Below are 16,458 nucleotides of genomic sequence, written 5' to 3' on the forward strand. Positions count from 1 at the left end.
ACTAAGCACATGCTTTAGTGTTTGTCTCACAGTTAGTATTTTCCAAGCCACCACCTATACCTGTAGACATGTGGGACGGCTTGAGATAATTCATCAATTTCCAGATCAGTTCCGGAAAGGACTCCACAACAGAGGACAAGATTCCAAAGCTGCTGATTGTTCCCATTTCCAGCGGCACCTCTGTATTCTCAGCACCACGCCATATGTGCACTATTTTGGGTCATGAATGACTAAATAAACAATTTGAATATCAGAAGCTGCTTTTGAGAGTTTTGTATGAATATGAGCAGCCAGTGAATAATATCAAAGCAATTTTCCCAAAATATCCCATATAAATACTGCCAAGTAGTGTTTCTGAACTATTGGAGCCGAGCAGAAAGTAAAGGGTGCAGAGACATTTCCCCAGTGCCACCAGGGTAAGGTAGTGGAATTAGCCTACCTTAATGGCATTTAATTACTGTCTCATTAACATGTTCATAGCAGGATGAGCCATCTCAATTAAGTGTTTCAGGCAGAGGGAATAAAGCAAATACTGCACATTGTTCCCTATGGGGGTGGTGAAGCCCTGGCACAGGTTGCCCAGAGAAGCTGTGGCTGTCCCATTCCTGAAAATGTTCAAGGCCAGACTGGACAGGACTTGGAGCAACTAAGCACCCGTGGAAGGTGTCCCTGCCCATGACAGGGGGTTGGAACAAGATGAACTTTAAGGTCCCTTCTGCTGCAGCTGTAAGTGGGAAAAGCAACATGCCAACACTCACCACAGGCACATGTCGACTCTCACGGCCACAGTCCTGGAAGAGAATAAAGCAGCAGAAGTGATTTGCACTTTAATTCCTGCAGTGTAACCCACTTGTTAAACAAACCACTAAGGGAGAGTGTGAGTTAAGCAGACAAATTCCTAGCTGGCACTGAGGCCATATTCATTATTCTGACTTTCTTGCCTTAACTGCAGTGCCTTCCTTGGATTTCAAATAGTGTTTGGGTTGATTGGGCTGCATCCAGGGTGTTTCAAACAAGTGTGAGGCTGTAGGCTTACATATAGTGTGGGTCCAAAGTGATGCAGAGTCCCCAGGCAGGTGCAAATACAAGCCCTTTATTGCAAAAATGAGGCCTTTTTAAGCAATTAGCCCATTATCAGTTACACAGTTTTAAATCATATCAAACATAATTCAACCAACCACCATCCACCACAATGTGAACAGGCAGCTGTTATATAACTTGTTTTCCTACCCCTAATTTCAGCTTCTTTCCCACAGTCCTTTTCTACTTAGCCAAGGTAACAGGCCTGAGCCATGATTTTTACAATGCCTTCCTTTTGTAAAGCTTTACTTATCAGTAACATTGTATCACAATGTCTCAAAAACAATCCCCTTCCCATGCATAAATAGCCACTGATAGCGTATTTGAGGGTACAGAATTGAAATGTTGGCTCTGCGATGAACAAGGAGTAACACCAAGAGACAAGTGCACCAAGTATCAGTATTATCAGCCACAAGCTGCCCTTTTGTGCTCTCCAGACACTGAACCTGGCAAGCAATTCACAAGTCCCTGTGCACTGTACTGTCTTTTTACAGATATTACAAAAAAGAATAGAAGGAGAGGGAAAGCAAACTCACCTCCACCTCCTGCATGGTCTGGATGCGAACCCCACAGCGCTTCCCTCTCTCTGTCAGCTCGTTCTCAAATGGGTCCATCAGGATGATGGAGCTCAGGCCTGGTGTTTCTCTCCTCTCCACATGGTCAAGGAGTATCCTGGCTTTTTCAGGCTTGTCACAAATGACCGTGGAAATGTCAGCTGCAAGAAAAACAGCCAAACAAGCTGTTTGCAGTAAATCTTTTTTAATGCAAGACCGGCTCAGAGCTAACACTATATCAGTTCTGATAGCCACTCCAGGCTACACCAGAAATCCCAGCATACAACACATGCTTCTCTTGAAAAATTAGGAAAAAATGCAATCTTAGCTAACCTAAATCAATGCCAAAGCTGTAGCTGACATTTATGATTATTCTGGGATTCAGTTCAAAATACTAAAATTGGTCCCCACATGGATTAAAAAATCTAGGAAGCAAAGTATCAAGCAGCACAGGAGTGAGTGGAGTAATTCCCACATCCAGAGCAGCCCTTATCCATGGCTGTGCACAACTGGGCATGTGGAAAATGCAACAGAGGCAGCACAGGGACACACGGCTCCTCAGGAATCTCTCTAAATGAATTCTAGACACTCGACAAGTATAATCACAATGCACCATCCCTGGAAGTGTTCATGGCCAGGCTGGATAAAGCTTGGAGCAACACGGTCTAGTGAAATGTGTCCCAGCCAATGAAGAGGAGTTGGAACCAGATGAGCTTTAAGGTCCCTTCCAACCCAAACCATTCTAGGTTTCTATGATCTTCTGTCTTTTAGAAGCAGAAAATGAACCATTCTGAGCAACAAAACTGAGAAGACCACATCAGTTTTGATCTCACCTGTGTTGACAATGTATCGAATGGCTCCAGGACCTAAGGTGTCATACAGGGGAACCACCACCATGGAATAGGTGTAGCAAGCCAGCTCAGAGATGATCCACTGCAGGAGAACACGGAAGCACAAAGGTGAGAAGGGGCCATGAGAGCAGATATAACTTGAGAACAAGCTGACAGGTCAAGAGCATTATTAATACAGTATTACCTTGGACATAAAATCTCACCTCTGGACGGTTTTGAGCAAAGACACCAATGAACTGCTTCGTGGATGGCTTGCAACCCTGCTGCAAAAGGCCTGAACCCAGAGCTTCTGCTCTTTCAGCCACCTGGAATTTGGAGAGGAAAAAAAAACATCAAAAAAGAGCAATATAAACAATACCAAATAAAGCAAAGTCTTACAGGGAGGTTCTCAAATTATTCTATTTCCTATCTAAAAGTCCAATTTTTATGTTATCATGAACCATCATTAGCTGACTAGCAGTTGATGAGGTCGGCGATGCCCCATGGCTCCAGAGTGCATCAGTGCTGCTTTCAGGAGTGGGCTCACAGCAAGGAACCAGCCCCTGAAAGCTGACACACCCGTGTAACACCTGGATGTGCCTGGCTGGGGACACCAGGAAGCATCACACGGTGCATGAGCAACCTCCTGATCTAATGTGCAGACACCCCAGCACCCCTTCTTGTGCTGGGCAAGGGAAGAGATGCACAGTGGGTGTCACCTCCAGCTCACCTCCTTGTAGGACAACCACTGGTAGGGCTGCTTGGGCTTCCTGAACCCCAGGCAGGGGCCATTTTCTGAAAGACACAAGCAGAGATGATGAGTTATGGGGGGCAGTGCCGGGAGTTCACACATGGGGTCATGATGTGGGGGAGCCCTCCAGGAGTAAATCCATAGTTATTGGTTGGTTCTCACAGCAATCTCCAATAAATTACACACACAGGTGCATCTGATGGGAGACAAGCTGCTGGGATCCCCCAAAAAGTCTTCAGTCCTCCCCACTGACAGCAGCAGTTTGCCCCAAACAGCCTCATTAAAAGACACTTTTCCAACAGTCACATGAGCATTAGTGTCTGTTAAGGACACTCATCCCAAACACCAGCTCCCTGCACTGCTTTTTGATTTAAAAAGGTGAAAACTACTATATTTAGCCCAGCCTACTCTGGAGGAAAGTGACAACACACAGCAGCATGTGACTGGATGAAAATTTGAAAAGTTTGAGTAATTTGCTAATGGTGCCTACTTGCAGAAATCCATTCCTCCATGTACCTACTGAGTCCTTTATTTACTGCTGTCTTGTGGGGCAGACTACGTGCAGTTTCACTGGTGTTTTTTATGGTACCAGAAATAATAATCTGATCATGACATTGTTGTATCCAATGAGGCAGGACACCATAAACAGCAGACACAGAAATAGTTATGATAGAGCAGGGAAGAGTCATCATGGCTTTTTGGAGTGGGAAGTGACGTCTCTCAAGTGTGTGAGAGCTCTGTGACAATACCATTGACCGTGGGGTAAGAACATCTGCATGGCCTGGTCCCCACCTCTCCCAGCTTCTGCCCCTTGGCCTCCTCACCACTGTGCTCTCACCAGAGATGTTGAATCCCCTCCTGAAGACCTCGTACATGGTCCTGGCATCATCGTAGTAGTGTGTCAGCAGCTGCGGGCTGTCCCCGATCACCGAGCGGCGCGCCCCAGCCAGGCCCTGTGTGATATGAGGTGACAAGAGGTGACACAGCCATCAGCACTGCTCAAGGGGTGGGAAATGGGGAAACCCCCACCATAAAGCAGCTCTCCAAATACCAGCAAGACCTCTGTGACCACCATCTGCCCCAAGACCCAAAGGAGTGTGAGAGGGGGGACATTGAGCTCAGCACCTCAGGGATACAGAGAGCCCTCTGCTCACAAAGGAGCACTTGACCCAGCTCATTGCCACTGAGATTCCCCAGGGAATTTAATAAGGAATTATGGATCTGGAAGTAATGGAGTGGGTATGTGCTGGGGGAAGCAACTGCTCTGGGCTCCACAGGAGCTCCATCATGAGCACCTCCACGAGCACATCCAGGCCAACGTGAAGGACAGACTAAGGCAGAGCGAGCCCCCAGTGCCATGAGCTCGGCAGAGGTGTTTTAGGAGTGGGCAACCAGGGTGAGAATGACTAAACCAGGACTGCGCTGGGAGCCAGAAAAAAGTCTAACTAAAGCCCTAACCACAGGGAAGAACCATCTTGAAAAATGTAAATCCCTCCCACCCTTTTAAAAAGCTGTGGAAAGTAAGGACAATGATGTCTTAGAGGGAACATCACAAAAGGATTTAAAAATTCTCATTCCACTTTCAGATATTAAAATAAGTGGAGACAATATTCAGAAATATTTCTGTTCTTTAGAACACAGCTGCATCATTAAAGCCTTTTGCAAGCATAACAGTTAGTAACACCTCAGCCTCTAAGCATGGAATCAGGTTTACTTTTTCTTACTATTACCAAGATTGCAGCACTCAACTCAGCAATGGGCACACTTGAAGGGTGCCAGGTGATCTTGTATCAGCCTTTCAGTTGTTTCTTCCACGCAATGGCAGTGCCTCTAATTTTTGGCCATGGATGGTTAAGCAAAGCTAAGACCAAAATTTTACTGAAAATCTAAGAGAATAACATGCTGTATTCCAGTTTTCTAGTTTATAGAAAAAGGTGAATTAAGGGGTGAAGTGATCCCTGGCACAGTGCATTACATGGCTGATTTCAGGATGAGGTTAGGGAACTACCAAAACAACAACAAAAAAGCCTTCCACGCATCCCCTGAGGACGTAGATCTGTAAAAACAAGTTCAGAGCAGGCCATGAAGGTGATAAGAGGGATGGGACACATACCCTATGAGGAAATGCCGAGAGAGTTGGGGTTGTTCAGCCTGAAGAAGAAAAGGCTCCAGGGAGACCTAAAGAAGGGGGCCTACAAGAGAGCTGGAAAGGGACTTTTTACAAGGGCACATAGTGACAGAACGAGAGGTAGTGGCTTCACACTGAAATAAAGTAGGTTTAAATTAGATGTCAGGAGGAAATTCTTTCCTGTGAGGGTGGTAGAGCCCCGGCACAGGTTGTCCAGAGAAGCTGTGGTTGCCCCACCCCTTCAAGTGCTAAAGGCTAGGCTGGATGGGGCTTGGAGCAGCGTGGTCTAGTGCCCATGGCAGAAGGCTGGAATGAGATGACCTTTAAATTCCCTTGCAACCCAAACCATTCTGTGACTCCCAGGCGTGCACATCTTGGGGAAAGCCTGCGGGCGTTTCCTGGCCTCACCTCGACTTCTTCCGACTGCATGCGCAGGTCGCAGGGCGGCTTCACGGCCCGGGGCCGGCTGGCAAACCAGTAGGCGACCACAGCCGCAAAGGCACCGATGCCCACCAGCGCCGGGGCCGGCAGGTTGCGGAAGAACTGGCTGAGGTCATCAAACTCGGGGAGCCGCAGGCTCCGCAGGATTTCCTGAGCCTGCATCTTCTCCACCAGCGAAACGGCAAACTCTGCAAGAGCCGGAAGGAGGGGTCAGGCCGGGGAAGTCAGGCTGCAGGTGGGCAGAGGCTGCAGGTGGGCAGAGGCTGCAGGTGGGCAGGGGCTGCAGGTGGGCAGGGGCTGCAGGTGGGCAGAGGCAGCAGGTGGGCAGAGGCTGCAGGTGGGCAGAGGTAGCACGGGTCTCTGGGAAGGGGAGAACACGCTTTGCCTCATCCGCCACGGCAGACACCCCGCGCTGCTGAGCCCTGGGGCTGCCTGCCCATAGCCACCCTAACTGAGAAAAACAGCATCTATGGAAGAGATGGAAGAAAGGAGGAAGCATCCATAGCAGGGTGAGCAGGAACAGACAGCTTACTCCCTAAGCACAACCGAGTACCAGTGTATAGGAGGTGTAGCAGCTGCAGTTATCTGGAGTGAGAGATGCTGGGACAAGCTCTGGGATCCAGTGATGACCCCTCTGGGCTGCCAGGAGCTTTCTCTGCCTTCCCTGAGCAGGACTGCACAGACAGTTGTGCTGGGCTCACAGAGTGGGAGCTGCTCCTGGGAAAGGCAAGGTCACGCTGTGGATAAGGCATCGATCTAGACTCTGCCGCAGCAGGCTGCCTTGCTTTTTTCACCTTTTGCACATACAAAAACAGCCACCAGAGAGAAGGAGCCAGGCTCACTGCTCCAGAGTGAGAGGCTGGGCTGTCCTCAGGGGACTTGTGTTTGGGTGTTGAGTACACAAGAAACATTTTAAATAACTCCTGATACAGGAGCCCTGTATCAACTCCTCACTGGGGAGTTTCCAGTATCAGCCAGCCCTCTGAGGGATGAGCCAAGCAGGTGCTGCCCCAGGGGATTCCAAACAGTTAAGGTTTCCCACAGCTCTATTTAAAGCTCCACTTTACAAGAGTCAAGGTCTTAAAAAAGTTTTTCAGCCACATGAGCCCAGGCAGCTCCTTCTCTCTTGTCCTCTGGCCTTGCTCCAGCTTGTGGAGCTACATGGCTTCACTTCCATGAGGGGGCCAGGACTTCCCACGCAACAGCACCACTAACACAAACCTGCTTTTTTTCTGCTGGGAACAGTGTCTGGGCTGCACTATCCTGAAGTCCTGAAGGTCAGGACTATCCTGTAATAGCCTTCTCCTGTGTTTGTCAGGTGAGCACTGGGGCTGGCACAGGCCAGGTGGTGAACGGGGGGGACACCCTTTGCACAAGGCTCTGGAGAAGGTTTTTAATTTTGCACAAGAAAAAAAACAAACAAAAAACCAAACAAACAAACAATGAAAAACCCCAAACATAATAAACAATTAACCTCACTCACTTTTGGGTTATGAAATGGCGAGGGCAGCAGCAAGGGGACAGCGACACAAAGCCCATGTTCAGGGTCATCCATCTCCCCCTGAGAGCTCTGGCCCAAATGCCGCTCCCTGATGCTGGCCCAACATCACACAGTCACCTCTGCTCCCAGAGAAGTCCTGACTGTGCAAACCCCCTGGGACCACGACCAGCCTCTTTAAGAATGGTTAAACCCCTCCAGTAATCACATCCAGATGATGTTACTGGGAAATACCCACACAGGAGGCAATTTTCTCCTGAGATTTGAGCATCTTTTCAGAAGCCTCCACATGTGATAAAATACTGACTATGTGACTGCAGTGATGCTAGAATGAAGAGTGAGGGTGATGAAGCACTGGCCCAGCTTGCCCATAGAAGCTGTGGCTGCCCCTTCCCTGAAAGTGTTCAAGGACAGGCTGGATGGAGCTTGGAGCAACCTGGGATAGTGGAAGGAGTCCCTGGTCATGGAAGGGCAGTTGGAACTGGCTGAGTTTTAGGGCCCCTTTCAAACCAAACCATTCTGGGATAAAATGATTCTATGAACTGAGACAGAGTACTGATTTCTCCCCTCAATATTTCTCGACACCAGACTATGAAAAGCAGCCTGACAAATACACTTTTACTACAAAAACTGGGAGAGCTTAGCAAGGGAGCTATTAATTTACTGATGAATTGCCTATTTGTGCAAAAGCATTTCAACAAGTCCCAATTAAGACTGTCTGCTCCCAGAAACAGCCTATCCCACCAAAAACAGCCACCCAATTTGCTGGTTACACTGAAATCCTGGGAATTACTCCCTCAACAGCAGCCTGTAAGTGCTGTTTTGTATCCATCCACAGTTAAGTCGAAAGTGGAAAGCTGGGAAGCTGCCTGTGGGAACAGCAATGCCATGGGGGGACGCTTGGCTACAGCCATATGCTTCTGTTCTGCTTCCACCCTGCTCAGCTGCAGGAATTGCCTGGGTGGAAGCAGGACCAGGCCTTTACTTCTGTCTGGGTCAAGGGCATCCATGGACATCTAGAGCTCATAGCATCAACAGAAGGATCACGAGAGTCAGGGCTGCAATTTCTATTCACATTCAATTTTGACACTGCAGAGTTCACACAAGTTGCCTTTTGCAATAGTTAATCCTGGGTTTTGCATCCCAAAGTGATTCATGATGAGTCCATACTTGATCTGCTCAGAGCAGCCAAGCTGCCCTGGGATGGTGGCCAGGAAAGGGGCCCAGGTGTGTTTGGGATGATCAGAGAGAACTGCCTCACCCTCTCCATTTACCTACAGAAAAAGGAGTCAGGGGTACCTGGATCACAGCCTCCTCTGACGAGTCAAGACAAGCAGCTGAGCACCTCATGGTCACGTGCTCTGGGAGTACGTTTCTCATGTCATCAGGGAAATAAATAATAGAAATTTAACAGCAAGGCAGCGTTGCACTCCAAAATGCACAGCAAGCAGCTGCTGTTGTCACCTTGGGCGCAGGATTAGCAGCAGGATGCTCTCCACACCCCTTCTCTACATTTCTGCTACATCTTGACCCCATTTCTGCTGCCCAAGGTGAATCTACCAGCCTGCTGCAGTTCATGTTCCCCACAAGCAAGCAGCCCTGAGTGCCAGTAAGCAGAGCACGGCGCCCATGCACGTGGCACATGGAAATGCTGACATTTCCATTTATTCCAAATGGCACTTCACCGGATTTCTAAAATATTCCCATGGCAAAGAAAAGAGAAACAAATATGCAAGGAAGGACAGAAGAAAGGGGTTTGGAGGAAGGAAGGAAGGAAGGAAGAATTGCTGGAGAAGTGCAAGAGAGGACAGTCAGGTGTAAGAGTTGGGGGTGCCTGGCACAGGGGAACTTCCCAGCCTGGGTCCGGGGCTGAGCAGGGCTCCTGCAGCCTTGGGGCAGCCAGCAGTAACACTGGGCTCCAGGTCACCCACCAGCCTGTGTTCACAGCAATCACCCCCAGAACAGGGCTTATTTATTTATTTTGGTAACAAATGGCTCTCTTGTACTACTTAGTTTTAATCTTTTTCTGCTGGAAGTGATTCCATAACCCCAGTCAATGGAGTTCAGTGACGTAAGCGTGGGAACAGCCTCAGACTACTGGTGTACGCCTAATGCAATTAAAATTTAACAGGTCCTGTGCCTGCCATGCAGTCACATCCTTCCCACCATTCCATCAGTGCCTGCTTGGGAATAACAGCTCCTTCAGAGGCACCCATATCCTCCTGCTCCCCTGCATTCACAGTGGGATGGGGAAGAGGCGGGTGATTCATTTCCATCCGGGAAAATGGGCAGTGTCCCATCACCATCCCTTTATTCAAGCCCCAAAAAAGGCTAACTACATTAGACTTCATAGCACAAAACCAAACCCAAATCAGAAGCTTTTCAATATGTCTGAGAGGATTTACTGTTTGCAGTGGGGAACTACAAAGCAGAACCAGTGGCATGCAATGGCTCAGAGCCTGCAGACCCTCTGCTTCTCTCAGAGCAAGCTGGAATATCCCGACAGCCAGCAGTCACCATGGATCCGTGTCCTTGGCTACAGCACTGACTGCTCACTCATTTCACTGAGGAAACAGACTTTACAGCATCTAAAACATCTCAGTATAGACAGGCAGATTTAGTTGTGTTTCACTCCAGTGAAACACTACAAGCTTTTTGAACCCTTTTCTCATGTTCAGTTCTGCAGAGTCCAGACCCCGAGATTTATTTTCCTGAAATGGGGTCAGTGACAGAAGATTTGCACAAAGAAGCATCCAGCAAAACTTGGACCACTCTCCCTCAACTTCCTGTGCAGAACAAAAACATGCCTAGTGCTCTGTAGTGAGGGCTCAGGGGACTTTGCAATAGGCATTCAAATCACGAATGGCACTCAAATCATGACTATGTCACTACAAGAGTTTCCATTTGCCAAGGGGAAAAGAGAGCATCAGCATTCCCAGGGACACATAAAGCTATTAGTCAGACTGCATCACTGGAAACCACTTGTTTATTTAAATGAAAGCCGGTGCAATAATTAACATGCAATAAATAACATCTTTATGAAAACATGCACAGAGGCTGCCACAGCCATGCAGACAGAGGGGGGATGTTGTGTATTGCAGAATATAATAATTCTTATTTTTCCTTTTTCCTCAAACTCCATGTAGGCATGTGGTGGGACATCAACCCTGGGAGGAGCCCCTGCCATTAAATGCAGCTCAGGTACCTCTGACCTTCTGCAACTTGGCCAGGGAGATCCTGGGACACCACAGGCTTTGAATTCCTAATCACTGCTGTAATTAAAACCGAAGAGGTGATGCAAAGTCAGCCTCTGCTCTACGGCTCCACAAGTTTTCCCTGTGTGGGCACAGAGGATGAGAAGCTGGATGAGCCTTCAATTCCCATCCTGAAGCCAGTGTGGGTTGGGCTCAGGTGAGGAACGGGGACACCAACCACTCTGCAGCAGGCTGGGCTCACATTTCTCTAGATTTTATGGGAAAAAGTGATCTAATGAGCTCTCCTACCACAGACTGTGCTGTGCCTCAGCCACAAATGCAATACCCCGTTTAATCCAAACCTGCAGATCTTTTTCTCATTTATTTTACTTAAACAGGAAAAGTTGGAAAACTCATGGCACTTGGCTGTCTTTCCATTTTCAACTAGTTTGAGATCAGATCAATTTATTATGTTTTAATAATTCTACACAATAATGTTTTTGGTAAGTCCACACTTTACAACAGGACAAAGCCAGTGTTAATTACAAAGAGCAAATGCCATTATGTATTTGTTGGGCATTACAGAGAGCTACTAAAACCTTACAGAACAATTCCCTGCTGTGAGACAGGAGGCCAGGCAGTGTGCAAGCTTGCAAACTGCTTGAGAAAGAGTAAAGGGTGTGATAAACATAAAGGGGAAAATGGGAACACCAGAAGTATCTGAAATGCTGAAAAAATTGCTGTGTGGAAATCCAGTAAGCAGCCCCAAAATGAAGCAGGAGGCAAGCAATACTTGGCTCACATAGCTTTGCAGGACGCCTAACAGCTTCTGTCCCACACATGCAATAATGATATAAACACATCACCAAAACAGTGACCCAAAACATTTCACTGCTTGTCCTGCATCCCTCCAGAGCAGCCTGGGCAGGGGTGACCCCACAGCCCTGACCCATCACACATACTTGGATGCATGTACAGGGACCCTCTGTACTCTGCAAGGGTTAATCAACCACACATGGGATTCAGCAATTACTAGGATTATTGATCAAGCCAAGGCTAATACTAATTAAAACTTTCTGAAATGATACCTCCTTTTGCTCCTCTAAAGTGACCTATCTCACTATAGCCCGTTTCTCCATTTCATGTCTCTCACCTTCAGACACATGACCCCAAGCCATCTCCCACAGCCTCCACATGATGTATCACTGCTTTGCTTTTTGGGACAGCACATTTTCATAAAAACTGTGTTTTTGATTTAAAAAAATGCCCCCTACCTACCAAAACCAGACCAAACTGAACTCTTACAGGTGCTTAATTTTACCCACTGAGCAAAATAATTGCCTCTCCAGTACACAACCACAATTACTGTGTTTTACTTAGGTCACACAATTCTTTGCAGGGTCAAATAATAATAGAGAACTCAAAGCCAAGGCATCATTGACTGTGGTTCCACTATAACTCAATGAGTTATAATTGGGAAGGGGGGAAAAAAAGAGGGGGGGAAAAAGGAACTGGTTTAGAGATAAAATTTCTTTTTTTGGATTATTATGCTGGTGCTCAGGCAACATAAGAGAGGGTGAGAGGCGATGGATAGCAAACAAGGGAGGACTGACACATGGTGCCTGTGAGGCTGTGCCACTTCTCAGGGGAGCAGACACTGGAGAAGCACCCCATGATCAAGAAATGTTATAAAAGCAATTTATAACTTTTATATTCTATTTTTACTAACAAAGAATATCCTTCTCCCTTTCCTTTGAGCATCAGACCCATCCAATCTGTGAAACTAGTTTTTGCCAACATGACTATTAAAGAACAGGGTTTCAATAGTACCTAAATCTCTTCAGCTCAAATTGCTTTAGTGCCAGCAGAGCCAGCTGGGAGCTCGGTGCACCCCAAACTCAGGGTCTGGGGCATGGGAGCAGACATGGGGCTGCAGCAACGCCAGCAGGGACTGACCCCGTGCCCCTGCCTCCCCACTCACCCTCTCCCAGTGCTCTCCCTCCCCCTCAGCAAGGCAGAGTTATCCACAATGGAAAAAGGCTTTGCATCCAGGTCAAGCCTTGGATCTGCGGGAGGAGAGCAAGGCAACTAAACTTCATGGCAAGGAGGGCAGCCATGCTTTCCTGAGTCCTCTGGTGACTGAGTGAGTGAGTGGGGAGAGCACAGGGACGGATGGAGGAGACTGGTTCAGCATCAGTATGTAGTTGAGGCTGTGGTATAAACTTGGCCCAGTGGTGTACTATTTTTTTAGGAGAGACAGGCAGTTTCACTCAAGTCAGAAAAAATGTCTCAGAGAAAAGGCTGCTAAAGTACTGAGTCCCATTTATATATAGTATTTACACACATGCAATTATGTATCTGCATGTGTGGATGTAAATGCTTGCGTGTGAATGTGCATATATAAAATACACATAAAAAGCAGAATTTCCCCCTACTCTAGGTGACTGATGATTAACAGCACTAATTGCATAATAACTATGTGCCCCTAGCATTACTGTGGAAACGTCTCACTCCTTAAAAAACTCTAAGTAAGAAACTGGTGCATTAACAGCCTGGGTGTGACCATGGCACCACATCTCCCCATGGTTCCTGGGGACAGAGCTAATGGCAGACCATAGCACTGGGCTCAGGGCGTTTGCTGACCCTCCAGCTTCCATCCACCTTCCTGACAACCCCAACCACAAAGATAGGGCACAAAGAATCTCCAAGCAACCAGAGCTGCAGCACTGGCCTCTGCTCCCTCCTGCTCTGCACTGCTGGGAAATGTATTTGCAAAACACAAGATCTTTGCAAGCATCCACTAAAAAGGGAAAAATGCTAACAAGGAGCTCTGTGTCCTGAAAGAGACCAGTAATTACACGCAAATAGAAGTATTTAAAGTATCTGAAATGTCCACAGCATATCGGCCCCTTGCCTAGAGAAATTATTCAATAAATAATTCAGTGCAATGCAGAGATCTTACTTTAGACATTTGAGATCTTTCAGGGAGCAAAATCCAGCCCCCAGCTGTCTGGAAATGCCCCTTGCTCAGAGCCCTGTATGGACCACCAACTCATCCTCCTCTCTCTGCATCGGGTCCCTCTTCATCCATTGATACCAAATCCTCATGGAAAGATTCATTCTCCTTCGCTCCTCACCCACTCAGCACAGCTCAAACATGTGGACCAACCTAAAAATACCTTTTGCACCCCTGAGCAGAGTGGTGTAGCAGCCCTCAGAAGCCATTGTGACTCACACATATGGAAAAGCCCTGACTGGGAATCTGGTCCAAATCTGCCACTCCTCTGGAAAACAAAGCATCAGGAAGCCAATGCAAGCACTTCAGGTTTCCTACAAAAAGGGAAAAGCTCAACAGCTCTGCTGTCTCTGAAGTCTATCAGTTGCCTAAGGCACAGTAACAAAAAAGCTCCTCTAACTGCTGAAACATCCTTAAAAGGTTAGCCAGCACCAGCATGAGCCAGATTCATAAGGTTTCATTGACCAGGCTAAAAACCTCAGCCTGTGGTTGCAGAGGCTGGAGTTTCAGATGGGAAAACCTACAAGGGATATTTTTGCACCCGCTATCCTCCTCATCATATTCATCTTGTTCCCCTTATGCCAGTGCAGCTTCTGTGTGCTCAGGCCATTCCTCCAAGCTAAAACATAACCCCTCCAGAAGGAAAAGCAAACCACCAAAGTTGGGGGGTTTCTGGCTGTGTTCAGTTCTCTGGAGCCTGCTCACACAACTGCGCCAAAATCAGCACAGGGGCTGTGAAGTTCCATCTGGGGAAACCAGAGCCGGATCCCTCTGTGTCTGCTTCCCTGGCTCACAGGAAGGATACTCCACAGAAGCATCCCACTGAGGTGACTAAAGCAGGAGAGAATTATAGTATCAGCCTTTTGGCAAAGCTTGCAGGTGGCAGTGAACCCTGCACGTTTTCTGGGCTCATGCTGAAGGGCCGTGTGCTGCTGGCACTGTCACAAGGAGCTGGATCCTGACAGTGCATCGTGGGGCTGCTTTTGCAGGGCTGGGGCTTTGTTCTGGACACTGCTCACAGAACATCTGCAAAGCTGCTCCCTTCCCAGAAGTACTCATAAGCAATTGTCAGCTTCAGTTCTCGTGAAGAATGAGGTTTGTTGGGTTGGGGTTTGGCTTTTTTTTATTTTTTACTGACATTGATGGTTGATTGTCCCATATATTATATGACTTCTGAATACTCTGTGCCAGGCAGCAAACAAACAACTTAAAGAATGGCATAAAAATAGTTATCTGGGGCAGAGTACAAAGAGAAGCACTTAATGGAAAGGGAGAAGGGAACTGTGCCCCGACAGCTGGCTTAGCACAGTGGAGATGTGAAGGAGCTTTGCAAAGAGCTTGATGGCTGGTTGCCAGAGAAAGTTTTGATGTTGAATATTGAATTTAAATAAAATATTTAGATATTGAATTTAAATAAACCTTAGTACTGTCTGTAGAGGCCCTGGTCCAGCTAAGAACCCCAGATACCTGAAGGTTCTGCAGCAGCGTCAGTGCAGAGGTGCAGAGACCACAAGGGCACTTACCCTTCAGTGCACCCAGGTGGGATGTACTCCCCTCCTCAGCTCACTGCCTGCCTCATTTTCAGCCTCTCCACATGAACATGCCACAGCCAGGCCCTCTGTGGCGATCTCACTCTACAAAGCCCCTAGCCCATGGCTGGGTGGAGGCAAGGAGATTTTGGGTACAATGCCAGGCGGGGAAGAAGCTGGTACTACAGGCATGCATTGCCCTGGCTGTTGAGGGCTGGCTCTGTCCCCTGACAGCAGTCACTGCCAGGCAAGGACACACGTGCAGGCAAGTCCCTGCACTGCCACTTCCCAGCTCTCCATGACCATTCACACCCTGCCTTTGGCTGCGTCTGGAGGGTCACTGTGTGAGACTGCTCACAGTCACACAGGGACGGTTGAAGGGACAGCCCTGGCCCTGGTTGCTCTCCTGCGGCATGCACAAACTGCACAGGTCTGATTCCTGCTGGCTTCTGGCAGGGGAGGATGGATGACCCCAAGTCACACCACTGCTGGACTGGGCCATGAGAGGCCCCTCACCTTGTGCCCACAATGGGGCACAGGGTTGTTGGCGCAGAAATAACTGTCCTATCGTATCAGAAAAAGTGGTTAGTTTACAAGCAAATCCCTACCTGGCATGGTCAGATGGCATCCTGGTGCCAGGGTGGGGTCCTGTCCTCCCTGCATGGCTCCCTGACCCACCACACACCCACCTCCACCCCTGCCTGGAACACAGCTTAGTGGAGCCCACACAGGCTGGGATGCCCCACCGTATTCCAGGCCTGCCAGGACAAGGAATCCTCCTGACCATCTGCCCCTTCCATAACTTCCACACCCATCCTGCATTTCCCAGGCATCAGCACAAATATTTGTGCACCAGTGAAGGATACTGATCCAGCTGCAAACCTTTTTGGGTTCCTTGCTGCCAATTCTTTTGGCAGCAGTACCAAAATAAAGTGGTTTTGGAATAACACTCTGAGGATCCTGCCAGCCAATTGCATTCAGGCAAGCAGGGGAGTGCTTCATCTGAAGTGACACAGAAAACTAAACAAGCTCATAACAGAAAATCTTCCATAATGCTTAAGACATGACACAGTGGCATGCCCAGAGTTAGTCCTGCAGAGGACAGGGAAGAACAGGAATGTTTTGAATACCACTTCCAAGCCAGATGTAAGCCTGCATTGTCTCTCTGACAGCTCAGACTGGACCAAAACTCTTACTTGGTCAAACTTCAATTTTGTGTTGCTTTCTGCAATATCAACAGTTATGTAGCAAGTGTTCTCAAGAGGGCTAAGCAGGGCAGACTGCAGCTGGCATGGCCTCCAGCCATGAAGATCCTGGAAATTTGGCCTGTTGCTGTCTGCAGGAGGCTGCCTGTGCATTATCACACCACAGATTTTCATGTTCTGCTGCAGATGCAGAGAGAGACCTCACAGTTTGGGCCATATCATAGATAAACGC

The 16,458-nt window shown here is 48.0% G+C and overlaps 1 protein-coding gene across 5 annotated transcripts in view; it reads right to left on the reverse strand.

Moving 5' to 3' along the window:
- ACSL6 (acyl-CoA synthetase long chain family member 6) overlaps positions 1 to 16,458 on the reverse strand; it is a 58,102-nt gene that overhangs the window by 25,089 nt on the left and 16,555 nt on the right. For all 5 annotated transcript variants that reach the window (XM_040078002.1, XM_040078003.1, XM_040077999.1 and 2 more), the window contains 7 exons: positions 5,752 to 5,972; positions 4,054 to 4,168; positions 3,195 to 3,259; positions 2,689 to 2,790; positions 2,468 to 2,567; positions 1,617 to 1,795; positions 759 to 791 (listed from right to left, as the gene is read on the reverse strand). In XM_040078002.1, the coding sequence (XP_039933936.1) occupies positions 759 to 791; positions 1,617 to 1,795; positions 2,468 to 2,567; positions 2,689 to 2,790; positions 3,195 to 3,259; positions 4,054 to 4,168; positions 5,752 to 5,972 (815 nt within the window). The remainder of the gene's footprint in view (positions 1 to 758; positions 792 to 1,616; positions 1,796 to 2,467; positions 2,568 to 2,688; positions 2,791 to 3,194; positions 3,260 to 4,053; positions 4,169 to 5,751; positions 5,973 to 16,458) is intronic.

This window comes from Hirundo rustica, chromosome 14, assembly GCF_015227805.2.
Source record: "Hirundo rustica isolate bHirRus1 chromosome 14, bHirRus1.pri.v3, whole genome shotgun sequence".
Classification (NCBI taxonomy): Eukaryota; Metazoa; Chordata; class Aves; order Passeriformes; family Hirundinidae; genus Hirundo; species Hirundo rustica.